The 27,893-nt window shown below is 41.0% G+C and overlaps 1 protein-coding gene across 5 annotated transcripts in view; it reads left to right on the top strand.

Annotated features, from left to right (window-relative positions):
• Window positions 1-27,893, top strand: part of PARD3B (par-3 family cell polarity regulator beta) — an 861,922-nt gene that overhangs the window by 353,205 nt on the left and 480,824 nt on the right. For all 5 annotated transcript variants that reach the window (XM_036420516.2, XM_045575575.1, XM_045575573.1 and 2 more), the window contains exon 4: window positions 21,204-21,313. In XM_036420516.2, the coding sequence (XP_036276409.1) occupies window positions 21,204-21,313 (110 nt within the window). The remainder of the gene's footprint in view (window positions 1-21,203; window positions 21,314-27,893) is intronic.

The following is a 27,893-nucleotide window of genomic DNA, read 5'->3' as shown; positions in this document are numbered from 1 at the left end:
CACTGACAGCACTTAGGAGGTTTGCACCCCTCAGCTTCGTACTTAGGGATAATATTGTCTTGCATTGTTTGCATTCTTGGGTGCATGGTTTGAGGATTTCATGTTCCTTATGGAGAAAGAGGGGACTATAACACTGAATATCACCTATCACACCACAAACACGTTCATTAGGTGCTTAGCGCACATTCATTGAATTAAGTAAAAGTCTTATTCTTCTGTTTCCATCCAAACACTTAGGTTTTCATAAATGCAGACAGCTTCTCATTGGCCTTAGGAAAAAGGACCGCTCTTATAAATTCATTAATACAAAACAAGACTAAGAGCTTATATTTTCAGCTAAAAATAAGTTTCTTTTCAGATACGATGACATTTACAATTATAACATTTTAGGGTTTTGAGCATTTATGAAGGATTCTGGGGGAACCCATGCACCCTTGTTATAGGCAGGGGTTTTGTTCTATATGTTAAATTATTTCTCACATTTCTGTCCTGTGTGTCGTCAAAGTCAGAAGCATCATGTTGACAGAAGGTGGCATTTTTCTCCACATGTTAGAGCCCCAGGGCTGCGGGGGTGGGGTACTGCATTTAGGGATTCTGTGGTTGAGTTGTCCTCAAGGTTAGTCTTTCAGAACATTCTATTCCACTTCTGTCCTTGAGCTCTCAATTCGAAATTAGAGATGGGCAAAGTCAAGCAAACAAGGCAAAGGTTAATACGGGCAGGCTAATAGGAAACAGATGGGGCCTGTCAGCCTGAAGCGAAGTCCCGCCAGAGCCTGCCCCTCAGAGACCAAGACTGCTTGAACTGGAAATTTGACCAGGACGGGACTCCCTAAGTGACCTTGCCTCAGGACCCCTCAGCTAAAAGGGAGACAGAGTTCAGAGAAAGGTGATGGGTGAGAAAAGGGCCGAGAAAGCACAACTACCTATGGTTTACCTCAACACTGCAGATTTCTGATGCAGCCAATAAAGCAAATGGGAATGCTTTCATGAGCCCATGTAGACAGGTCTACTGAAAGGTGTCCTGAAAAAGACTATGCCAGTAGTTCCACAAAAAATGCATCCACACTGGCTGAATCCCAGTTTTAAAGTAATTCTGAGGATGAGGGAACCAATTATGAGTAGCTGGAATGCAGGATAAAATAATTATTTAGATTTTGTTATAAAACAATGCAATTTATTTTATTTTTTATTTTTTTAATATAGCCTTTCATAAAATTTTTGAATATATTTTTATTTCAGAGGAGGGAGAGAGAGATACATAGAAACATCAGTGACTGAAGAGAATCATTGCTCAGCTGCCTACTACATGCTCCCCACTGGGGATGGAGCCCACAAGCCAGGAATGTGCCCTTGACCAGAATTGAACCTGAGACTCTTATTCCTCGGGCCAACACTCTATCCACTGAGTCAAACTGGCTAGGGCAAATCTATTTTAAATGGTAAGCAAATATATTGGAGAGTTTCCTGATTCTGGGATGCACTGGGGTCACAGGTTATTGTGGCTCACATTTTTGGGTCAACTTTTCAGAAGCTTCTTAGACTGCCTCTAGAAGGCTGGCTACAAAGTGGAATCAGAGTACATGGGATTGCTAGGTGTCAAGCATTGGGGACAACATTTAGTGAACACCTGTTATTCCATAAGCATTCTGCCAGACACATGACAGATTTACTTGCCCAGTCTTTTCAATGACCCTGTGCCTTTTTCCTTTGGGTTCTTACTTTAAATATGATGAAACAAACACCCAAGGAAGTGAAAGAACCTGACCTATTCATACATCAAGTAAACACAGGGAATCTGGGTCCTTTTGATTCTTTGGAATTTGGAATGTTTTTCCTCCTACATTTTCCTATAGTTCAGGTGCATTGCTAGGAAGACAAATTCTTTATATTAACCAAATGCCTGTTGCTTTTACTACAGAAAATAAAAAGAAAAAAAGTCCAAAATAGTAGAAGTTATCTGTTTTATAAAAATTCAATCCATAATTTGCTGTTGTTGGCAATTACCTGCTTCTTTCATTGTTTAGCTTTAACGGCATAAATAGATAATAAACATAAATATAATGATAATATTTCATTACATTAGCTATATTTTAAATGGTATATTACTGTCACAAAAAGTGGATACCTAGTATACATTCTAATATTACTTGCACATATAGCCTTCAATATGTTGTTCTATCCTTTTATTAAATTACCAGAGCACATTTAAACACATATTTATGACTAAATCCTTACAGAAATCAGAATCTGAGAGACAACATTGATTTAGAAAATGCATTCATTCAAAATTTTCCACAAATGGTCTTTAGAAATGTATTTTAAATGTCATTCTAATGAGACCAACTTAGAGTAAATCTTAATGGGCCAGAACAAAATAGATTCGGGATTGATTTTCCCCCATAAAATATGCAAAGCCCTATTTTTTAGATAGATTTCTTTCCTCTGCAATAGTGCTCCTTTTCTTTACCAATGAACTTACCTAAACTGTTTCTTTTTTCAGTCTTTACTTAGATTAAAATAGAATTAATGCCTCAGAATTGCCAAGATGGATGCAAAATACAGAGAAGTTTTAGATTCTAGACCAGGTGAACTTTAAGCCAGTGTTTTGCCTATAGCTGTTCTCAAGAATTATATGCATGTTTTACTACATTTAAAGTTGTTTTGAGGCCAAATTCACCAAGATATTGTAATTTGTTAAGCAGGCTAGCCATGCACAATTGTTACAAGCCCATCCACTGCTGGGCTCCGCCCCCTTACTTCATGTCCACTAGGACATCTGTGCCAGGCATCCCTCTACAGCTTTCTCTTTTGCTTGCTTCTTGTTAGTCACGAAGATACATAGTGTGCCAGGCCCTAAGCTGGTTTCAACAGCTATTTATTTAGATTGTGTGAACTGGAGCTGAACTTGAACCCAATTAATAGCAACTGAACTTGAACAAACTGATATGAAATCATTACAGGCTCAGTTCCCTGGTCCATTATCCCCGAAGAGATCATCCGACAGCACTCCAGGTGCCTTTTCTATGCCAAAACTTGGTGCAGTGCCCAATCAGAAGGTGCCGGGGGGATTAGAATTCGGTTGCATCGGAGTTAGCTCATTACCGCATCTGTGATCGCGTTCACAGAGAGGAGAGGTGCTGATCCCACTGGGCGGGATGGCGGAGAAGGCTTTGTTTTCCACACCATCTGGCACATGGTTGGCACTCATTAGCACAGCACAACGTGGATTAAAATAATCATTTGTCCACGGCAGCAATGCTGCTTGGACAGGTCCCACCTTTGGCCTCCAAGCCAAGAAAATGGAAGAGAGGAAAGGAGGAGGAATTGCCTCTGGTAATTGTGGTCTCTGGGTTTGCATCGTTGTCAGTGCCTACACTTCCCCAGATCATCTACTTTACATATATTTTCATATTTATGTATTGTTAGCAGCCATGCTGCTGTTTTTGTTTGGCTTATTGGGGGAGGTGGGATGCCCTATGCAACACTGTAGCCTTGATTATTTTGCCAAAGGACATTTTATGTAGTGATAGTTCTTTTGCAACTTTAATTAAATATAATTGAAGGTTTTAGATTTCCTCCTCGAAAGAATGAATGAATGGATTCAACCATTCTGGTGTTGAGTGAAGCTGCACTGTCTTTCCTTAAGAAAATGAATGTGGGTTGACATCAGCCTACCCAGGACTTGGCCTGGCAGCATCTGCTTTGCTTTGTTTTCAGGAGTCTCTTTAGAAGGCTGCACTGTGTACGAGGACAGGCATGCAGGCTTTCCAAGGCAGCACTTGGGTTTGAATCCCACTTTGACAAAATGCTAGATGTCTGGCCAGGAGCAAATCACTTACCTGTCCCTTGGTGTCAGTTGTCTTAGCTCTGCAGTGCGGTAAAGTTATCCTCACGCTTTAGAGTTGCTGTGAAGATTAAGAAGCACACCAAACATTAGAACTTGACTGATGCTTGGTGAGCTCTTGATAAGGTTAACTATGACCATGTATGCATCACAATCACTTTAGGCATGAGTTCATGCTTCCTTAAAAATGTATATCATATCTATTTATCCCTCCCCTCCAATGATAGGACATACCAATCATGGTAATGGAGGTGGTGGTTAAGTAGGCATTCGTGCAGATATGTTGATCAACTCTTTCTTATAAGACAATATGATTTAATTCCTTGTTATGGGGGAGCAAGGTGAAAAACCATTGGTCATGGTTCATTTCCCTCTAGGTGTGTGATGCATTCACACGGTGATAGATAATGAAGTGTAGCGTTGGTTTCCAGAGCAGAAAATGCATATATCATGTTACAGAAGTTCACTGCTCTAGGAAGGCATTATCACTAATGATCATGTGATTCTCTCCAGTTGTGGAACCAGGAACAGCTTGTCCTCTGGCAACCTAACGATTTGTGTCCTGTGATGCTGCATGCAACCAGGGTTTTTCATTCTGTTTTCCGTTTGGTCTGTTGAAAAGCCTTCAAGAAACTGGCTTTCTGCAGCAGTGCTTAAATACCATCCATTCTACCAAGAGAAGATGACAGGCACGCTAGATGCAAGAGGAAGATGAAATGCATTCGGTTTAACTAGCAGCACTAAAGGGGCTGCGCCGTGCTTTGTATTGTTGCTGTTTATCTTCTTCCCAGCAGTGGAATATTGAGCTTCCCCAGGTTGTGATTCAGGTATTAATGCTGAGTTTGGGTCGGGCAAGAGTGTGTTCAGTCTGCGACACTTAGATAGCAAAGGCAAACTGCTCAGGGCTGTTCATCAGGAGTTTCTGCGTGCGAGCGATTGCATGCTGGTGGCTCAGAATAAGGGGGATTCGCAGTGCCCGTTAGAAGGGCTTGTGTGGCTGCGTGTTCCTTTTGGGCTGCTCTCGCTGCCAACATTGTCAGTATTTCTCCCCCAGACCTATCCGTATGACACATGCACAATGTCCTTTAGTTGTGCTAAATAGCTAACGGCTAACATCATGGATAACTTTTATTATCTTGGAGTTGTTTCCTACCACTCCCTTGAAGAAGAGTTTGGAATAAATAACTGTTTTATTGTGTGTGTTTTCTTAATTGAGACTGTGGACTGAATTTGTGCCACAATGTTTTCTTGGGCGGTCTGGTTTCCAGATTGTCTGCCTTGGTTCAACTGTGCACACACACGAGAATCGGCAATGAGAAGTCGTGTTTTCGGGGTTTCTGTATCCATGGATCAAATATGTGAAGGCCTCTTTGGATCCGTCTCTGAGGCCCAAAGGTGACCCCTACTCTACATCATTTACCGCACGACCAATCCTGACTCCTCCCCACCCCGCCTGACTCCTCCACACCATGACACACAGACACTTTGTATCTGACCTTCTCAATCCAATCAGGACCTTGAACTGCTGATTTGTCCTGTAATTCTGTCTACTCTATTTCCGCTTTCAAGAAGCTTTCATTCTGGGTGAGTCAGGAATTATACAGGTAAACAGAGTATATGCCCGGAGTATTTCTGACAGTAACATTGCAATGAAGAACGTTAGACAAGTTGAAGGAACAGAGACTAGGAGAGGAGAGGGGAGGGCAGGAGACCATTCAGAGCAGAGGGCTCAGTGGTCAAAGGTGCGTGGCAGTCTGGATGCTTTGGGACAATCCTGAGCCATAAAGGAGGCCGGGCGGCTGGGGCATAGTGAGCACAGAGGTGAGGAGTCAATTGAGAGGGAGCGACAAGGCCTGAACACATAGTCTTGCAGGTCTTGGTAAAGGGTTGATTTAATTCAAACAGAAGTGGTCAGAAATGAGGGTTTAAAACAGGAAAGTACTAAAATTTGATTCCAGAGTCTCCATTCCACCCCTTTGATTTAAGCTTGATCTCCAGTGCAGTGGTTCTAGCCCTATCTTAGCTCCTGCCTGATGCTTTTGGCATTGAGTTTTTGAAATGTTTACAAATATGTGCACACTTGGTTCTCATTATTTTGCTCTGTCTACCACATGGACCAGCTTTTTTATTGTATCAGAGCCTTCCTCCGCTCTCCACCACCCCCCAGCACCACCTCTCACAGCCCCCTTCCTGTAATCCCTGCAGAGGGAGCTCCCAACACAGGGGGTCTCCTGCCTGGTCCCTGCCACCTCTCCCTCATCCTGTATGTCTTTTTCTCCTGTGGGTGGGTGGAGAGCTCTGCTAAGGTAGTTTCTTTAACTTATTCATCTAAGTTCCCCCAACTTCTACCTTAGTGCCTTGAACAAACTAAGAGGTGGTTGGTTGGTGGGTGGGTAGGTGAGTGGATGAATGAACATGAATCCTTGTGGATAAGTCAGATCTTCTGTGAGGCCCTTCCCAACAGTTACCATTGCAGTTCTCTCTCTTGGCTATCTTTAGTGACATTGTCATGCATTATTGTGTCAGTCTCTTGAGAGCCCTTGGGGAGTCAAGGACTATGTCATATTGATCTTTGTTTCCCCCAGGACTTAGCCCAGTTTCTTGCACTGAGCACATTCCCGGGAAATGCTTGAGAAAAATCATGTTAAACAGGACATAAAGCTCCAAAAACAGAAGGCCTCTGGAGGTAGATCAGCAGACTCCCTCGTGCGTTACATGTGTTTCCTTAAAGAGCATGTCATCCTCAGGCACTTCCCAAACCGGTCAGGGTTGCAAGCTGCTGTGAAGCATCTTCCCATAAGGCAGATTTAGACCTGTTTTCCCCCCAAACACTTTTGACCATGACTCAAAGCAAGAGAATGCATTTTACATTGCAACCCAGAGCACACATATGTAACCAGCTATTCTATAAGACAAAGCATATCTTTACCATGTGTAGCACAGTTTGATATTTCCTACATCATTGCCAGGATAGAATGCTGATCATGACTCCTTAAGTGGATTTCAAGACTTGTAAATGCATTCCAACCCACAGAATGAGAAAATCCTGTTTTCAAGGATCCAGAGATTCTCCTGAGGTGACCTTCAGAGAAAGCTGCGTGAACTCTGCCTGGCACTCATCATGCCTGGGCACACTCTATTGGTTGAATATTTGCACAAAACTAGCAGTGACCCTGCACCAACCAAAAACACAGTCCATCATGGACAAACCCTTAGGTTGCATACTGGGGCACCTTTGGAAGTTAAGATTAAATTGTTCCAATGCTGAGAAGTTGTTGGCAGTAGGTCTCCTCCTCGTCACTCAGCCCACCAGGCTTACATACAACACTGTGAATGTTTTATGTAAATGAGTTGCTTCTGACATGAAGTCTTGGGCCCACATAGATACAGGGAACTTAAGATTTCCTCTGCCAATATGTTTATATAAATATTGCCATCGTTAAGCACGCTCAAATAGCAGAACTATTTCAGTCCTTTTATCTCTTTAAGACTAATTTAAATCTTAGCATTAAAAGACTGTTTGATACCATATGTTTGTTTTAGATAGGAAACAAAATCCATTCTAAACATAGAACATGAAGTCTGTATTTTAAGCACCAGGGCTTATGGAATTAGTCTCTAGGGGTGGAAGCTGTGGTAGATGTTCCATGGCCATGGATTCTTCCCATCGTCCTATGTCTGACCCTTCCTAATGCAATGGTGCTGCTCCTCCCATGCAAAGGGAGAGGGTATTTTCTCACCCTTTGCTACAAAGTGTGCTCATAAGCTTTGCTAGCAATCCAATGTTTGCTTGGTAGTAAGTCTTATTACGGTATTTAAGTCTAGTCTGACCATGTAAGAGCTATGGACAAGGAATATCAAAAGGCTTTTGTGAAAATATTGGCTAGACTTCAAGAACACAACCGAAGAGTGACACAGGCTAGAAAGATATCCATCACACATCCCAGGAAGCTTTGCGTACATGACAGGAATAGATGAGATGATTTAGCAATGTCACTGCACACCTGAGCATTCAGCCTGTTTCATTTTGAGACCCAAATACTTCATCCGTAGAAGCAGCTCTGTGTGTGTTTTCCCATCTAGAGAGGAAGTAGAAGATGACCTAGACAAGCTTGTACAAAGACAGCTCTGATAGCATCTGAATTTTCATTTGCACCTTGGAAGGGCTGTGCCTCCTTATTCTATGTCAATCTTTCTTTTACAAACAGCACTGTGTATTGGTTTGCTGGCCCTGAGAAAACCTGGAGATGAGATTATGGCCCTTCACCTGAAATTAAAGGAATCATTTGACAAGTTCAAATACTGGCTAATTTAGATATTGACCTCTTATCAGCACCTTTTCATAGGTGGTAGGTCTATGTTGTTAAATTGTGTTCCGTTACTTGGGGTAGATTGTGCTTTAATTTGCTAGTCTGTGACTTATCAATTCTGTCTACTCATACTATTCAGTTATAATAAATACCAACCTAGTATAATACAGCACTTAGGACTATAACAGGCTTGTGACATAGCTAGATAAAACAGATATCACTTCCAAGTTAACATACATAATTTACCTTATATAATAAAGAGTTAATATGTAAATAATCATCATGCCCTCATGCCATCATGCTGTAAAGGCTCAGACAGTCAACACTGGGGAGAGAGGAATGGGGGCCATCCAGGCACAAATGAGCTTATGAGGGAGGAATGGAGACCAGCCAGGCTGCAGCCCAGGAGAGGGACAATCCTCATGCCCCATAGTCCAGGGCACCAGCAACTGCATCTGTGCCTGAGGCCTGGGAGAGGAGGAACAAGCAGCCCACCCCAGGTGCACCAATGGCTGTGCCTTGCCTGGGAGTCAACCTTAGGATGCATGTGGTCCATTATTATTCAAGAACTGCCTATTATTATGGAAAGATTAACAACCTTGTTGTCCAAACAGTGGAGTCCTGCCCCAGCCTGCGTTGCCTACTTCCCATGCCTATATTTCCTATTTCCCCATGTAATCTTTGTCTTACCAATATAAGCAGCAGGCTTATGGAGGGTTGCAGAACAGATTTTTTAGGGTGACCTGCTGCTTTTCCATAATGCCGGCATTATTGAGATAAATGCTCATATATGATTAAACCCTGTCTCTGCTTAATTGGCTCAGGAAGTGACAGGTAGTTACATAAAACACACACAGATTTGCTTCTACAGATGAAGTATTTGGGCCTCAAAATGAAACAGGTTGAATGCTCAGGTGTGCAGTGACATTGCTAAATCATTTCATCTGTTCCTGTCATGTACGCAAAGCTTCCTGACAGACAACCCCTCGGTTGTCCTGTTACAGCATGAGCAGGCCCTCTCTGTCCAAGGCCTTTTCCTTTGAAAGTTAGAGCTTGAATGCTGTTAGCAAGAGCAGCTTGTCTCTGGTTGGAATCATAGGGTGGCAATCCAGCATTGGACCTGTGGCCTTTGAATGTTGATGCACATTGGATCTGCTGCCAGGAGTTACATGGAAAAGTCAATAATGATCTGTGGATCGTGGCCTCCCTCTGCCCCTGGGAGTTAGTCTGTCTGTGTAATGTGCTCCCGCTTGTGTAATGGACATACTTAGTAGCGAGAGAGCAGCCATCTGAAACACCTGGGTGGTCTTTCAGGAAACTTTCAGGTGGATTACATTTCAGTTATCTAATGTGAGGTCACCACAGCTTGGACATCTGGGGCCAGTCCCCCATCACGGCTTAAATATGACCCCTGCCTACCAGATGCATAAGATTAAAGGTGCCTGAGGTCAGTGCTGATCCCTGGGCTCCAGGAGTAGCTATGGGTCAACAAATGAGGTCTCAAGTCACAGTTCCAAATGTTGGAAAAGTCTCCATGAAGGTCCGCACCAGACAGTCAGATTTCCCCCTGCAGACATGTTCCCTGCCTGTGAAGATCGGTGTTTGAGTTTTCTGGATTCAGCTTCACTTGATTGATTCTTATTTAGAATTTTAACTGCTGTTAAGTGTTTCGTTACTGTCTCCACATCAGAAGTGAGGGTCTGGGAGACACACAGAAGGTAATATTTGTGGCTCATGGGCACTGGCATGAAACCATCTTTTGAGTGTTTCTAAGAGATAACAGTGGCTGCACAGGGCACCACTTCTTCCAGTCTGCCAAGGACCTTCCACAGTCCAATAAAATGTAGCTGATAAATCATATAGTCCTGTGCCCAGGATGCCTTAAATTGATATGTCCATGTTTCTCATCTATCATGAGGGACTTGGTGATTTGAATTTAGTGCTTTGATGTTGTCAGTAATTGTTTGCAACTGTGGGTGAATGGCCTGAAGGCCTTGCTGGTTTTCTCCCTTTCTCATCTTGCAAATAGCTAGTGAAATAGATTCTCTTAGAGCAGTGGTTATCAACCTTTCTAAAGCCACGACCCTTTAATACAGTTCCTCAAGTGGTGACCCCCAACCATAAAATTATTTCCGTTGCTACTTCATAACTATAATTTTGCTGCTGTTATGAATTGTAATGTAAATATCTGTGTTATCTGATAGTCTTAGGCGACCCTGCTAGTGGTTCTCAACCTGTGGGTCTTGGCCTACAGGTTGAGAACCGCTTTAGGGGTGAGTTAATTAAATGTTTGACCAAACACAGTGGGTCAATTTTTAAGTTGATTATTTTATGTGGCCCAGGAGAGATGTTATAAATATCCAAACAGACATTGGCAGAGAAAAGTTTCCCCATTTCTGCTCTAAACCATGTGCCCAACTGCCTACTATAAACACCTTAGTCACCATTTTATACTTATTTATCAAGTGCAATATCTTCTGAATTTCAAAACTCTGTTTAAAATATCTTTTTTGTCCCTAGCCAGTTTGGCACCGGCTCTCAGACTGCAGGGTCCCGGATTTGATTCCAGTCAAGGTCACGTACCTCAGTTGTAGGCTCAATGCTCACCATGGTTGGGATGTGTACGGGAGGCAACCAATCGATGTCTCCCTCTCACATTGATGTTTCTCCCTCTCTGTCTCTCCCCCTTCCTCCCACTCTCTCTAACAGTCAATGGGAAAATATCCTCTTGTGATAATTTAAAAAAAAATATATCCTTCTGAAGGTTATTTTTGAGTAAACTCAACTATTCTTCTAATTACCCCATGGGTTGCCATAAATCTTATGAATATAGATTAACCTCTTAAATATCTAGGTTGTAAGACTGTAAACTAGAAAACTGAAAGAGCAGCTGACCGGGCAATAGATTCCTTCATAAACCACAATAATTGACAAGACTGTAGTCAATATTTCAGAGTCTCCACTGGAGTTGTTTAACACTGATGTTGATGTCACTTTTATGCTCATTTATCATTAAGTCAGAAGGGTGATAACATATGCTGCATTAGTGTGAATAGTGTTTGTTTTAAAATAAATGTTGGTGCTGAAGAAAAATGTGTTAGGTTTAAAGAAAAAACAAACCTGACAGTAGCAATGTATTTACAGATTGGGGGGCATAGACACCTCTAAGTGTAGGGGGGAGAGTTTTTGTCTGGGCCACTTCAGGTTCCAAAGATCTCTGAATGTAGAGGTTAATCTTCGTTCCTCTAGCCCTCTTCAGTTCTGTTCATCATGCAGCTGTTAAGTCCCCAATCTACTAGGGATTCTACATGGTTCACTAAAATGAGTTGCTTGCTATCACAGTGCTTACAATGTCATGTTACCCTGCTGTCCTCCCTCATCACTCTCTCTCTTGTTCCTGTTTAAGAACTTTTTGTTTGTTTGTTTGTTTGTTTTCAATATATTTTTATTGATTTTTTTTTATTTTATTTTTTACAGAGAGGAAGGGAGAGGGATAGTTAGAAACATCCACACACTTCAGCCAGGGGCAGAAAGAGCACAGCCATTTGATTATGTCATCTGGCCCTGCTTCTTTGTGTCATGAAAGCTGGTGAACTAGCACAGTGGGCAGTAGGGATACATCTGCATTCCCCACCAGGGTGACTGGCATTAACGTAACTGTATAAAGCAGTGCCTGTGAACCACACACAAATAGGCCACTATATTCAGATGAACTATATCCCCAGCCCAGTGCCCCCTTTACTGGATCCCCAAAATGCTATCGGCCATTCTAGGTTCACCCGACAGGGGGGGATATCAGAGCTGAGGTAGTATGAAGCTACTTGACTCATATAAAGTTTACAGAATCATAGAATCATGTGATCTTGTTGCCAGATTCCTTCTGGGATTTTGCAAGGTGCCCTGGCAGCCAAGTGTCCCTGAAGTTCTGCTTGGTTAGCTCCCCAGCACATCTGCTTCTGGGTGTCCCGAAGAAGTGAGGTTGTTTATACCTTCAGGAATAGATGGGATTACAACTGACTGCAGCATCAGAACACCGGTGAGAGGGTAGAACTGGTATGCATTGGAATCAGAGCCTGCGGGCACTTTGAGGCAATGGCAGGTGGTCCTGCTCAACATGGACCACGTGACCATGGATGCAGTGCAAGTTGCCATCAGAGAGGTAGGCTGGGGGAAAGCAGTGAGGTCCTCGAAAACCAGAGCAAGAAAAGGGAGCTTGTCCTGCACATGTCACACTCCCTCCCTGCCCTCCACGTGCAGGAGCCTTTTCCTGGCATTGGTAAGTCAGGTGTCCTCATCAGGGCCTGTAAGTGTTCTAATCCCTTTTCAGGGGGTGTGCCTTTTAAAGGCAGGGCCTTTGCTCATGCTGCACCTCCCCTGTCGTTTGTCATTGTGGGTTGTTGTGGATTTTTTTTTTTGTTTGTTTGTTTTCTTTTGTTTTTAAAGGTAAGGTTTCCTTATTTTTAATTTTTTAAAAATATTTTATTGATTTTTTTACAGAGAGGAAGAGAGAGGGATAGAGAGTTAGAAACATTGATGAGAGAGAAACATCGATCAGCTGCCTCTTGCACATCCCCTACTGGGGATTTGCCCGCAACCCACGTACATGCTCTTGACCAGAATCGAACCTGGGACCTTTCAGTTCCAGGCTGACGCTCTATCCACGGAGCCAAACCAGTTTTGGATTTTGTTTGTTCTTTATAAATCATTTGAATTTTACACTAACCTACAATGACCACTGCTGAATTTCTTCAGCATTACCGGTACACAGACAGTGAGCTTTGCCCCTTTATTGCTTGTCATTGTTCTTAATGTCGCATTTGGGACATAGTTCAAGTCTAACAGGTGGCATAAGCGATCTGTAAATAGCACGAGTAAACTGATAGGGGAAATTATTTTCCACAACATGAAAAATTCTAGGGTTGTACATCAGAATCGGGTAAAATGTGAAAGCTGCAGTAGGAGAAAAGGTGTGTGCCCCAGGAACGCGGCCACGCTGCTCTGCAAGCTGAAGGCATCGCAGTCTTCTGAGAAAAGTACAGCTCCTGATAAAAGTCCCTTAAAACCCCATCACTTGTTTTTATAGCAGTCGTGCTGCGATTTACAAATAGTAAGAGATATTTTATCTAGTATGTGCTCATTCATATCCAGTGTGCTGCTGGTGACAATTCTGTGAATTGCCCGCCTTTGCCTGTTGTGAGCAGGCATGGTTTTCGCAATCCCAAATGCAAGAAAAATGATACTGTTCATCAGTGTGAGCCTCTTTGCTCCTTTTATGGCGATTCTGGGAGTCATTTTTCTAATGGGGTGATATTTAAGACTGGAGTATTTGGACAGCCACAGTTCTGCTGAAGCAGGCCTTGGTTTCTCTCGTGTGGTTTCTTCGTCCCGGTGTCTGAGAGCCTGCACAGCTGCTGTGCTCATCAAGGCAGGGCTCACCCCAGCCAGCTCCCCTGCCGTGAGGGCCATCCCTCCTCAGTGCTTTGCCATAAATTGTGCCGCTACTGATACCATTGCCGAGTTTTTATATGGGGCTCCAGATTCCAATGCAGTGGAGGCTGTTAGGCATCATTGGAAAAGCTCTCTCTGATACCCATAAAATCCACATACAAAATAAAACTTGGTTTCCTCCAAAAACGAGTGAGGTGGTCTTTCATGCTTCTTTTCTTTTCTTTTCTTTTCTTTTTCTTTTCTTTTCTTTTTTCTTTTTTCTTTTCTTTTCTTTTCTTTTCTTTTCTTTCCTTTCCTTTCCTTTCCTTTCCTTTCCTTTCCTTTTCTTTTCTTTCCTTTTATTTTATTTTTTCTTTCTTTCCCTCTTTCCTTCCTCTCTCTCTTCCTTTCTCCCTCTCTCTCCCTCCCTCCCTACCTACCTACTTTCTTTCTTCCTTTCTTTCTTTCTTTCTTTCTTTCTTTCTTTCTTTCTTTCTTTCTTTCTTTCTTTCTTTCTTCCTTCCTTCCTTCCTTCCTTCCTTCCTTCCTTCCTTCCTTCCTTCCTTCCTTCCTTCCTTCCTTCCTTCCTTATTGTGATATTGACAGTAAGAATAGGAAGAGAATGCGTTCACGTGATTTAACTCGCCTGTGAGGGAGATCCTATACTCAGGTGGAGGTGACTGGCGGGTCACACATCGTGCTGAATATGCCCATGTGGTTATGGGTTCATGTTTGCTTTTGGCTGCTCAGTTTCCACACCCTTTTCTTTTTATCTGTACCTTCCACTCAAATCTTTCTTTTTCAACTCTTCAGATGACAAGGATTGCTACTGCTTTAAAGAGATCTCATTCCCCTTCCACACACCTATCCGCGTTAATAATGCAGCCCCACAATAGATGTGCCAAGTAAATAAAACGAGTTGAATCGAGGCCGAAAGACTTATAGCTTAATATCTCTAGAACTCCATTTCCTTACTGGCTGGATAACCGTGGAGCCATCTCCTCGTAGATCTAATAGGGAACCTTGATGTAGCTCATCTGACTGCTTACTTAGCTGATGTGGAGAGGTTGGGCCCAGGTAGAGAGCTTCCTGGAGGCTCCCCCCTGCCCGAGATGCCCATAAAGGCAGCAGGCCTGTGGAAGACATGTCTATACATCAATGTCATGTTCATTCAATCAATGTCAGATTCACTCCACTGGTGGTGCCGTACAAGACAAAGGCATCCGTGTAGGTGCTGACTAGTTACACAGTCTATTAAGGACATGTGCTCTCTGAAGCCAAGATGCAGCTTACATATACTATTAATATATTGATATGCTATGAATATTGATTATCTGGTAACTCATGTTTTCCTATTTATCTCTTTTTAAGTTTATAACACTTTTAACCATCTGCAATTTGTTTTCATCGTCCAAATTAAATATTTACCAATTTAGGTGTATTTCAACCTCATCACCTCCTGTTCAGACTTACCTGTTGTCCTGAGCAACAGTGTCAGTAGAATTGGAAAGAGAGTGTGTTTTCTTTCTTCAAATCAGTGTTTTGTGATTGGATAATTGAGTAGCACAGAAGTAATCCCTTTGAGCAAAGGACAGGTGAAACAAAAAAGACCAGGATTTTTCCCGTTTTGTAGAGAGTTTCTCCTGTTGCATCCAGTTTTTCTCATCACCCCTCCCCATCTTCCCCTAAGCTGGCCTCTGTGGCTTTGGTAACCACTCCTCTTCCTAAATACCTGTTTCTGCTGTGGATTCTGGAAGAATATAGACCCTGGTTTTCTCAGTGTTTTCCATTTGATGCTGTGGACAGACCTGTTCTGATCCTTCCTCCTTTCTTTTCCTTGGTTTACCTCATGTTCATCTCCACTCACCTACCCTGCAGGCCAACATGATTTCCAGTTTGAGCTTCTTACTCATCTTCAAGAATAGCCATTGGAGATCCAGTGTTCTGATTTCTTGTGTATAATGAGATAGCTTAGATTAAAAGCAAATTGTCCTAAACCTCAGTGGGCTAAAGCCAATTCATTGTTTCTTCTGAAACAAATCATACAACTTGCCAAACACTTTCCTTTTGCTCACTCTTCCTCAGGCAAGAGATACAAGAATGGGTTTAGGTTTTGGCTTATGCCCCTTCCATTTCCTTTGTATGTGTAGTCATTGCTGATTTATCCCAGGTTCTCTTCTAGTTTATTATTGCATCTCTGCCTGTGACTTCTGGGTCCCCATTTCTTTTCTCTCAATGCTTTTCTTTCCTCTCAATAATTTTTACAGAGAGGGAGAAGGATAGAGAGAAACATCAATGAGAAAGAAACTATCTCCTATGTTCCCCCTTTGGGGGATTGAGCCCACAATCCAGGTACATGCCCTTGATTGGAACCAAACCCAGGGCTTCAGTCTTCAGGCCAATGCTGTATCCACTGAGCCACACCAGTTAGGGCTCCTCCCAGTGCTTTTCCAGCCTCCCTGTGCTTGAGGCTTCTTACTTGCAGATGCCTTGTCAGCACATTAACTGGGACTCTCCAAGAGCCTCCAGGTCTCAGTCAGCCTAGAATGAAATAGCCCCGATATTGGTATCATGCTGGCTTTCCAATTTTGCTCAGGAAAATAATAATATATCTTTAAATAAATATCTGCTCTTAACTCACCATACAACTCAGAATACGTGCCTTTGTGATGTTTGATAGGAGACTCATGTTTAAAGTTGTTGTTTGTTTTCTCTGCAGCATCACAGGAATGATTCTTCTGGACCTTGGCAGTCTGTGTAACTGCCTGTCTTTCTGAGACATCTTTCCAAACGCCCAATACAGAATTTTTTATATATAACTCATCAGCTGTCATTTCAGCCAGCTCCATTGCAAGCATCCTCTAAATGTAGAAATAATCATTGAGGTGTGTGTGTGTGTGTGTGTGTGTGTGTGTGTGTGTGAGAGAGAGAGAGAGAGAGAGAGAGAGAGAGAGAGATAGAGAGAGATTTTATATTAATAGCAAAGAGACAGAAACTTGCATTTATATAGATAACATATTTGTGTTGGCTTTTCTATCTTATGTGATTCATTGATGTACCAATTTCAACCTTTTTAACTAGTTGCTGCCTCTTTTAAATTTATCTTCCTCAAAAGGGATTAGGTGATCTTCCTATGGAGTCCCTTAGTTTCATTTGTAGGGGACATTGGACAAGTAACTGTACCCCTTTTGATTCTGATTTTACTATCATTAAAATGGTGACTGCTTGAGAATTAGAAAACTGGCCGTCATTCATAGACACCTGGGAACTGAGGCCAATGCTTGTGGCTCTAGGCCTGGGAGACCCTGATGAATGTAGTCATCTCCTTAAAGGGAAGAACATGAGAGTGTGAGTAAATCTCTCCTGAGTGAAACCTAAGTCCTGAATATACATGAGCATTGCCCCAGAAGGAATTGAACTTTTGTGATGAGGGAAAACCCTATCTTGTAGGGGCAGAGTCGCCAGCCTTATACTCCTAGTCAGAAACTCCTGTGTTTGGAGGGACATAGCTCCTCTTTGGTTTCCATTAACTTTCTGTCTTCTGGATAAATAAAATGGGACTGGATTATAGTGTGTGTGTTCATTGGTTCAGATTCAATAAACCATACACCAACTCCCAGAACACTGCACTTGCTAAATGTATTAGATGTTCTCTGTCCTTGCATCTCCTTTTTTTTTTTTTTTTTTTTTTTTTTTTTTTTTTTTTTTGTTATCCCTCACTGGGGATATTTTTTCCATTGATTATTATAGAGAGTAGAAGGGAGGGTGGAAAAAAGAGAATCACTGATGTGAGGAAGACTCATCAATTAGTTGCCTTTTACACGCATCTTGACTGGGGCTGAGGATCAAGCATGTAACCCAGGTACGTGCCCTTGACTGGGAATCAAACCTCCCATGTATTAATAATTACAGTGCATGGGGTGGACACTGTAACCACTGAGCACACTGGCCAGGGCACCACATCTCTTTCTGTAAAAGATAACCTAGGGTAAGTACCATGACTACTCATCTTATTATCTCCCTCTCTTAGTGGAGTTCTTGATATAGCATGAGGCCTCAAAAGCTTAACTGTGTGGAAAAATATAATGCAGTTGTCTGTATAGGACTTCATGCTTTAAAATGCATAACATTTCTTATGTGGGTTTTACAGCCACTGGCTTTTCAACTATGAATGTGAGCAATACTGCTATGCTCTTGCGCTGAAGTGAGGATTTTTGCCTCTGAAATCTAAGAGTATTTTCTCAATTAGCTAAAAAATACCAATGCACAGCATGTTTTCTTTTTCCATTTTTGAGGTGTCTTCCCACACCATCTTTTTTCCCCCCTAAAAACTTTGATTTCTATAATAAGGCTATACCTGGTTAAGCAAAAAAATCTGTTCTATTTTAATTTGCGTATTAATCCATGAAAATTACCTTGACTTTCAGGTTCAGCTTTTTGAGCAGATAACACTGTTTGCAACAAGAGCGGATACCATTCCTCCTTTTTTGTTGGGGAAGGGGGATTTCCTGCGTGAAAATTAGATACAAGGCTGTATGGTGCCTGCCTTCTTTTATCTCCGCCTTCACCTCCACCTCCCATGAAATCTGTGGTGTGTGGTTATTACCAGGTTTTAAGTGAGGAGATTGTGTCACTGAGCAGCTCATTGTCAAAGAGCCACAGGTGAAGCTCAGTCTATTTGACCCCCAAACCCGTGGTCCCTCCACTGAACCAACACGTGATAGTGCTGGCTCCTAATCTTACTGATAGGTTATAAGCTCCTTCATTGCAGGGGTTAAGTAATTTCCTCCTCCTCCCCCAGGAGGTCTCATAAAACCAGATTAGTGGTTTTCCTCTTAATTAAGGTAGTCTTGCTTGTGAGGTGTGCCATTTTCTGTATTACACATGTCCAAGGACTGGCCCAAATCATCGTCAGCACTTCAAATTATGTGCCTCTGTTGTTCTATACTTTCTTTGTCTTTAAGTCAGGAATTTGTTCTGGTCCGACAACCACCTTCAGACGGGGCTTGGTCCATTTAAAAAGTAAGTTTTAAAGGGCCCAAGGAAGGGTTGTATAAAACTCTGAGATAGCAGCTTGTATTAAAGATGCTCATTGTTAATTCTAATATGAAATGATTTGTATGTGTTATTAACACGTTAAGGCAGCCAACAAAAGATGAGAAGGCAACTCAACAGGAGACATTAATGTGTGGAATGCAGAAAAAGTGGAGGAAAAAACAAACTTATTCCTAATGAGTTGCATGCTTAAGAAAGACCTAGTCATCTCACGGTTTGTTTATGTCCTTAATGGTTGGGACCTTGGCACAGAGCTTGGCTGTCTTCTTAGGGGAGATGCACTATAATACTACTGTGTACTGATGAATACAGAGGTCCAACTATGTGTTGTTATAAAATTGTCTCCAATGATGACACTTTGTTATTAAAACAGTCAAGATTGACAGATAGTGAGGAGTCTTGGTTGGGTCCTTAAAACTGAAGGAAAGCTATCTGGCATGGCTTTTTTAAGAAAAGTATACTTATCACCCAAGAAAAATAACAGGTCTTTTTCATAGGCACACACACATATGCACACATATAATATACATATTCATATATATGTATGTGAACCAGCTGAAAACACAATATAACTAAAATTATCATTCCCTCAAACTTTTGTTTCTTTGCCTCTAAAATAATTTCTTAAAAAAAAAAAAAAAAATATATATATATATATATATATATATATATATATATATTGATTTTTTTACAGAGAGGAAGGGAGAGAGATAGAGAGTTAGAAACATCGATTAGAGAGAAACATCCATCAGCTGCCTCCTGCACACCCCACACTAGGGATGTGCCTGCAGCCAAGGTACATGCTCTTGACTGGAATCGAACCTGGGACCCTTCAGCCCACAGGCTGGTGCTATATCCACTGAGCCAAAATGGTCAGGGCAAAACAATTTCTTTTTTGACCTCAGTATATCATGGTGGTTTTACCTGCATTTTATTTATTGTTATATTTTATTTATTTGTTTTTCTTCAATTTAACATGCAGTGTACCGATCTGTTTCAAATGCTTAAAAACAAGCATTTGCCTCCTTCTCTTCTTTGTTTTAAAGATAGCGGGTTACTTCTGAGGATATCATCACATTTAGACTGACTTGCTCACTTCAAGTTCATGGTAATCAAGGGCTTTGCCTGAGAAGCAGTTAGTCTTCAGTTTAGCTGAAGGAGGGAACATAGAGTGGTGCAGGACTGGGGCTCTGAGGACTTCAGATTTGGTGGTACTTTGAATTGCTTCTACTTTTATTGTTTGTAACTGTTTCATTTGAGCGCACAGGTGCTATTACTATAATACTTGCTTAAGAAAAATTTTAGATGGAGATAGAGAAGTTGAGGAATAATGTAGTCAACTGTACTAATTAGAAATAAATATTCGAATGTGAACTTGGAATTGATAATACATTTTAGTGTGGTGTTTCATCCTAAGTAGCATGATAATTTCTTACCATAAAATAACTTATTTTATTAAAAAGCAACTTTTATCTAAACAAGGATGAAAGTATTGGCAAGTCTAGATTTCATACACAGAATGTTGGGACACATAGAAAAATCTGATTTATAAATAGTTCCAAATAGATTTACTTATTATTACTGTGCTATAAAAATGAAGTATGGAAAATTTTATTTTAAACTGCAATAGCTTGAAAAAGTTGGGGAATTAGTTTCACAATATTGATTAACAGGGAATTGCATTTCTACTGTTTTCTGCTTTTCCCCCCAAAAGTACACAAATAAAAAGTTAATTTTTATATGAGAGCAATTTTAAACCACAAATGGATTTTTTTTTTTTTAGCGTTTCCTCTATAGTGGCCAATTTTATATGAAACAAATTATTTTAGGCCTAATTGCAAGCAGAATAGTTAGGCCGCTAGCTCTGCTAAGGTTGAATTTCATTTGAACTTTCTAATAGTATGATCTCTCTTTTCAGAATTTAATAACTGACTCAAATATTTAATAGTGGGAGCTTTCATTAAATTAAAAAGAAATCAGGATATATTTTTAGAAGAAGTAACTTATTTTCCTTATCAGTTTCATCTACTTTAGGAGAAAGGAAAGGAATGGAAGCTATCTCTTTGTGTACTTAAATAGACTTTAATGCTGTAACCCCAGCAAATAATTTATTTCTATATATGTCATCATTCAGAAGATTTGGGAAGCCCGAATGGCAGCAATATCTATACTTCTAGCTCTACTGAATAGCAAATTGCATCAACTGTGTGAACCCCTCTACCGGGCTGCTGGATAATCATTCTTTTCAATCCCCAACTAGATTTTCTAGGTTAGTTTTACATTGCACACTGTCCATGTTGCTTTGCCTACCAGCTCTAGCTTAAGTACAATGACTTGTTTTGAAATGCAAGTGGGGAAAGATGAGGGCTGAAAGATTTCGTTCCCATGTGTCAGTCTAGGAATAAATGACAAAAGATCATTAAATGGGTTAATTTACAAGCATTCTTGAGAAACAATGTTTTTACATGAAAGCATGTTGTAAACCTTTTTAATTAAATTGCATTGTACCATGCACTCTCATCCCCCCAGGGTTCTCTTGACCTCTCACCTCTTACTTTGTCCCACAGGCACTCCACTGCTGGTGAGGAGAAGCAGTGACCCAGCGCCAGGCCCACCTGCTGATGCCCAGCCAACTGCTTCACACCCCAGTGGCCAGAGTCTGAAACCTGCTATTCCAGTAAGTATCCTGCCTCTTGCATTTCTGAGGAAAGATCAAAGTGCCTTACCCATAGATTTGCAGTCTTAAGTACGTGGACAATTTGAGGTCTTTTGATAAGGTATATAGTATTAGTTATAATAATAGCTAGTATGAGCTATCACTATTGTATAGTTATAATGATAGCATTTGTTTATAAAGCACTAATTATGTGCCCAGGAGTGTGTTAAGTGCTTTACATTAAGTGCTATGAGCCAGGGTATTAAAGGGAGAACACGTTTTTTGTCTTCATTTTACTGATGCGAAAGTTGGAGGCAGAAGAAGGTTTAGTGAGTTGTCTAAGGTCTCAGCTAGCAAGTGGCAGAGCTAAGACTTAACCCAGGTGGTTTGGCTCCTAAGTCCCTGCTCTAGACCAGTGCACTATGCTGCTGACTGCCTTCCTCCTCCTGCTTCATAACGCCCAAGAATGCAACTGGTATAGTCAGCATGCCATGGAAATGCTTCTGAAACTGGAAGATGGTAAGTGGTGTTACAGTTTCAAGACAAAGCATATTATGGCTATATGGTGCCAGTACTGGGTTTCTGGAACTCAACAGTGAAATCAAAGAAAAATAAAATGCCATGCCAAAAGTGCTTCTAACCAGATATACTTGTATGCTGTACCTATAAGATGATAGATTAAATGAAGAATAGTTTCCTAAAGAAATAAAGTCCTTCTTCCACTTGGGACTGTGGGGTCTTTCTGCTAAATCCTGAGTGGCTTTGAAGAGTTGTGATTGTGTTTATCCTTTGCAATGATAGATCTCAGTTAAAGGAGACATGTCTTTGCAATAAGTGGTCTTCAGATTTGATGGTACCATATTAAAAGTACTCCGAGAAACGAGGCTCTGGCCCATTTTAAGTCTCACTGTCTATAACACCTTAAGAAAAAAGGCAATAATTGCAGGGATATAAGGATGCTGAATGAGCTAAATGGATTCTCCCAGTTTTGTATAAAATTTTATTAAGAACCTGTATCACTGTGTTTGAAGGAGGAGTCAGTATATCAAATCATTGGCAGTTACTAATAGGTTAATGGCAATATTTTAGCATATTTTTTGCTCTGTGAACAAGGAAGAAAATATCCTGGAAGCATTTTAGATGTAATATTTTTTACTCTCCATCTTTTTAAGGAAATATATTTAATGAAAATTACTTTAATAAAAAGTAGGTGTATGTGTTCTACTGCAATGATTAGTATAAATGGAACCAGTATGTGGCATGATGTGTGTTTGTGTGTGCTTGTATGTATGCATTTAACACACATGAACTGGGACTGTGGTAAGCCTAAGTATATTGGATTGGAGGGGGGAAAGAACTATATAAATGAGATAATAATTACATCAAATAGAAAAACTATAATTTACGGCTTATTTGTGCAATGTCAGTATACTTTAAAATGAGAGCGTATCTGACTGTGTTACCATCATTTACATGCGGAATGTCACCAATCTGTTCCATGTACCTATGTATCCTTACCAAAATATGATACCAATGAGGTCTAAGTGGAGTAGTTGGAGTGAGAGATACAGTGTTACTAACAGAGATGCAAGTCCTTATCCAAGAGGCAATGTTGACACCCCAGATGCTCTTACCTAACAATATGCAGGTTATCAAACATGAGCCAGGGCCACATGTGCCAGAGTGAGAGGAATAGGCCCATTTCCTCCTGTGCTCACAGGGCTCCTGTGGATGGTGAAGTGTAAACTTGAGACCCAGAGAACAGAGTCTGGTCCTTGCCTGGCCACAGAGCTTCCGTGGAGAAGTACTCTCCATTCGAAGTTGAAGCATTCGCAGGCTAAGGTGCAGGCATTGTTCCTTTCTGATCTCTTTCTTTCTAGTTCAGAGTACATGGGGGTTGCTCAGTGTGTATGTGTTGTATTTAGGAATGCAAGACAAACATTAATCTGGGAAAAGTCTTAGAAGTTCTTAGCAATTACCTGGCTTTTCTAATTCAACCATTCTTTCTGCTCTCCAAGGGAATGAACTGGGCTAAGGTTTACCTGCTCCAGTGTCTGGTTCAGACAGTTTAACTGCCCTAGTGTGAGGGAAGGCAAAGTCAGTACCTGAAGGCATCTAGGTGCATCTATTTTTACCTAGAAGAAAAATATGTGTGTGCCTGGGTATATTTTTTTAAATATATTTGTAATAATTTCAGAGAAGGAGAGAGAGAGAGAGAGAGAGAGAGGGAGGAACATCAGTGATGAGAGAGAAACATTGATTGGTTTCTTTCTGAATGCCCCACACTGGGGATCAAGCCAGAAACGCAGGCATGTGCCTTGACCTGGAATTGAACTGTGACTTGGAATTGATAGGTGAACACTCAACTACTGAGCCACACCAGCAGGGCTGTATGTGTGTATTATAATTCTATTTTATTCCTGCCTATCCAAACACATAGATTTCTTAAAACTGTATCATCCAATAGCATAGTCACTGATACGTGGGGCTATTGAGCACCAAACATATGGTGTTAAGTGTAACATGCATCCTGGATTTCAAGGATTGCAATATGAAAACTAAGGTGAAATATGTCATTAAAATTTTCATATTGGCTACATGTTGAAATGATATTATGCTTGGATATATTGGGTTGAATAAAATGTTACTAAAATTATTTTCACCTGCCTTTGTTTTTTAAAAAACAAAAAAAACATTTCTACCAGGAATTTTAAAATTATATGTGTGGATCACATCCCATTTATATTGGACCAAGCAGAATTGGATATCGCATTAATGAAATGGCGAGAGACCCTGGGGAGGAGTTATTTGAGTTACACATCAACTCTGGTGGTGGCAGTATGATTAGGTTTGCCTGGGGCAGTCCTAGTCCATGCCTGTTGTTCTGGCTTAATTATTAACAGTGTCCCCACTAACTCTCCGAGGTGTTCATGTATAGATGATAAATTATGTGGCACCCTACACTGTAGCCTATAGTCACTTTCATTGTTTGCTCAGTGATAAAAGGAGTGGTCTTTCAAGGAAGCCCTGGGAACAAAAATACAGCTCTCCCCTCGGGGTACACTTCAGAGAGGGCTCTTTGTAGCGAGAGCCTGAGCCCAGAGCGATGTGGAGCCTCTCAGATTCCATAATTCTACTTGCTTCCTTCACAACTTCAGCCACACCATACTTGATTCCTGTGATTTGATAAGTGATGATGAATGCGGGGAGTGTGCGATAATGTACTCATGCAGCAACTAATATGAAAACTAATTGCTTAAAAAGCTCTCTTCAATTGTACTGCATCTCAATATCCAAAGGAAAAAAACAATCAAAATTTCCATCTCTTAAACAGAATGTTCACATGTAAGCAATTCACAGATGGCAGAGCCCCAAGTGGGTTATGTTCAATCATCCCCAAGAAATGAAACTTACTCATAACCCAGAGCATGAGAAGCTGTAAGGATGAGTGGTTGACACATTTGATTATATTGAATTATTGCCTTTTAAACCACAGTTGATGACTGTTATTTTTAGTTGCACTTCATTATTCTTACTATAGAGGGAAGAGTTTTCACTGATGCCCAGAGAAGTGTTTTTGACAAGTTGGAAAAGTTGCACTTGTTTTCTAGCCAGTTAAATAATTACAGATTGCTTATCTAAAAGGTATGTCCTCACAAAAGTTGGAGCTTTAAAAAGGATTTAAATTAGAAATACCAGATTCTCTGCAAGCTTCAAGTTCTTTGGATAATGAAAAGCCACCAAACCTCATTGTTTCTTAGAGTCCCGGCCGGTACACAGCATGCAATTTTGTTCCCTTTCTTCCTCTTTTCATAGACCTCTTTTCATATCCAGTTAATCAGAGTAGCCAGAGTAGCATAATTATTAATGTCCAATTAGTAATGACTGTGTTTCTTTCAAGGCTATAGAAAAATCTAATTCCACTGGCTGTTTTTGAATTAAAGAGAGAGAATCCTGGGAGCAAGCTATTGCAGCGAGAATCCGCTTCTGGGACGCCTTACCTTTCTTGCCTTGATTGCAAACTGGTGTTCTTGGCTGAAGGGCATGCCATAAAAAAAGGTTCTTGAAATTGATGTTCCTGAATTTGCGGATGGAAGAGAACTCTAAAACAGATGTGATTTTTTTTTCTTAATATCCGGTTAACTGCGATGGTTGTTTTGTGTTTTAATGACTGTTTATAGTTTCACATTTAACCCCTAAAGCAAAAAGTTCCTGCAGGGTGAGTAAATTAAAAAGTGGATTCCTGAACACTACAAGGCTGTGCCTGTTCTCAGATAGTAAACACCTCTGTTTGCTCTAAAACCGTTACTTGTACCGCATCACCAAAATCAGTTAGGAAAATCCTGGTGTATCTTCTAAAAGTTCATATCTATAATAAATACAGTTTGTTTTTCAAAAAAAATAACATGGCAGCCTTTGAGGCTGCTAAAGTAGAATTCGTGAATGGGTTTCACAGGGTCAGACGTTTATACCATAGACTGAGGGAAGAGGGGGGAGAAGTATATTTAACAAAAAGAAACTCTCACTGCTATCAAATTTTAAAAGGAAAACAAGAGATCAAGAACTTGTTTCGGAGTTAGTTTGGGATGAAATCATATGGGAAAGACACCATTTCTCAAAGTATGAGGAATTTAGAGATTGAGACGTAAGGTAGAAATTGCCACCTCTCCCAAATATCTATTAAATAATTAAGGTTATTTCATCTTTTCTACCCAACCCATAGTATGTAAATTCAAGATGTTAAGGTGAATAGATGTTTTTGAATTGCTGCATGGAGAGGTCAGAAAGAACTCTCCAGTCAGTAGCAACATCATGCCAAGCAGCAATGAGATGGGATGAAGGGCACAGCCTGGTGGTGGAAGGCAGTGGGAGGCGAGTTTCCAATGACTCTACTTGTGCCAAGGGGGTGAGAAGTGAATGTACAATGTTGTTTCTTTGGAATTCTGGGTATTTTATCAGCGAAGAAAGTGCCAGGTGCTTCTAGTGGGAGAAAATATTTCCAGTGAATAGAAGCATTATCTTTGTGTCGGACATGTAACTGATTGGAGAAATCTTCCCTTGTACGTCACATATGTTGAAATTATAATCAACACTGCCCTTGGTGTAAGTGTTTGCAAATCCATGAAAGAAATCATCAAGAAATTACAGAGAAATTGAAATAGCTTGGCTTTTAGGATTAAAATCTTTGAATTGCCACTAATTTGTCAGAGGACTTATAGTTGTAGGTTGCTGACTGTCAAAGTCCAACATAGAAACTTCACTAAAATTCTGAGTAACCGACGCATATATGTCTATCACTCTATCCATTTAGATATACGATTAAGTAGCTGTAGAAACAATGGAACAAAGCAGTTGTAGAAACCAGTGTAAATTGGAAGGGAGGCTCTGTTCATTGTCTTCCAAGGCAGAGAAATTGGTCCTGTGGAGAACCGGGAGGGCACAGCAGCCTGTCATGTGGAATGGCATCTTTACAGACACCGAGGCCTACAAAGGCCTCCCTTTCTCCCCTCCTGACACGTGATTTAAGAATAGACCTGTTGTTTGTGACTCCAGCTGTTCGGGCCGGGTGCTGATAAGACCAGAGCGTGGAGCCACATGGCGACAATGGTTTTCATATGGCTTTGTTTTTAAGAGATAAAGCTGCCATCCAATATTTCACGGGGCCAAGTGTTTACTTAGTTTGGCAAGTTTAGACAGCTTAATTCCTGAGGCATTTATATGGGTAAGACATAAGTTTAGATCCAGAAGCCTGATTTATTCTGCAGCAGAGATTTTCATCAGATCTTGGAGACGTCGATGAATCCGGTTTGGATCTCTGCAGATCTATACCGTGACTAATCACAGAACCTGGGAAATGTGACCCCCACGCAGGTGTGTGCTCCCATCATTCTTCTCGGGTCTGGTCAGAACTGAAAGTCTAAGGAAGGTTCACTGTGCAGAGGTCACTTCCAGAAATCAAAAAGCTCACGGTGACGTGTTGTCTTTTGTTGTTGAGATTGATCTGCACAGAATGAAAATTGAACGGGTTTTGCTTTCATGTCAACATTAATTGATTAAGTCCTTAGATGTTCAGGGCTCTGCTCTGTGCCATCTGGACAGCAGAAGACGTGGCCCCTGTCCTCAGGACACTTACCACCTAGTCACGAAGATCAGATCTAGAGCAATTAAGCAACCCTGACAGTCTGCAGGAGAAGATCAAATGATCAAGCCACGCACTTTGAACCATCAAAATTGGACTCCTTTGCCTTTAGTCTGCACTCTGCTCAGCCTCCTGAGCCCCATAAGGGAATTGCCATGTGTGGTATCTCTGTTTGTTCTCACCGCACACAAATATAAGTGCCTGTTCACATGCCTGTTACCAGACCTAGTTCCTCAGAGATATGAGCCAGTGTGTTCATTTTTATATTCCAGCCCCAGGCACAGTGCCTGACATATATGTGCAGGATTAGATTACAACTTTTATTTTTGAGATGGGCAAAAATGAATTCAACAAGTTTTAACTCATTTTGTAACGGTGTGTACATGTGTGCGTATGTATAGTGTGTGTGTGTGTGTGTGTGTGTATGTGTGAATTAGAATGTAGAAGTTGTGAAATAAACTG

Source organism: Pipistrellus kuhlii, unplaced genomic scaffold (assembly GCF_014108245.1).
Source record: "Pipistrellus kuhlii isolate mPipKuh1 unplaced genomic scaffold, mPipKuh1.p scaffold_m20_p_7, whole genome shotgun sequence".
NCBI classification, from domain to species: Eukaryota; Metazoa; Chordata; class Mammalia; order Chiroptera; family Vespertilionidae; genus Pipistrellus; species Pipistrellus kuhlii.
This window is presented reverse-complemented; position numbering and strand designations above follow the sequence as displayed.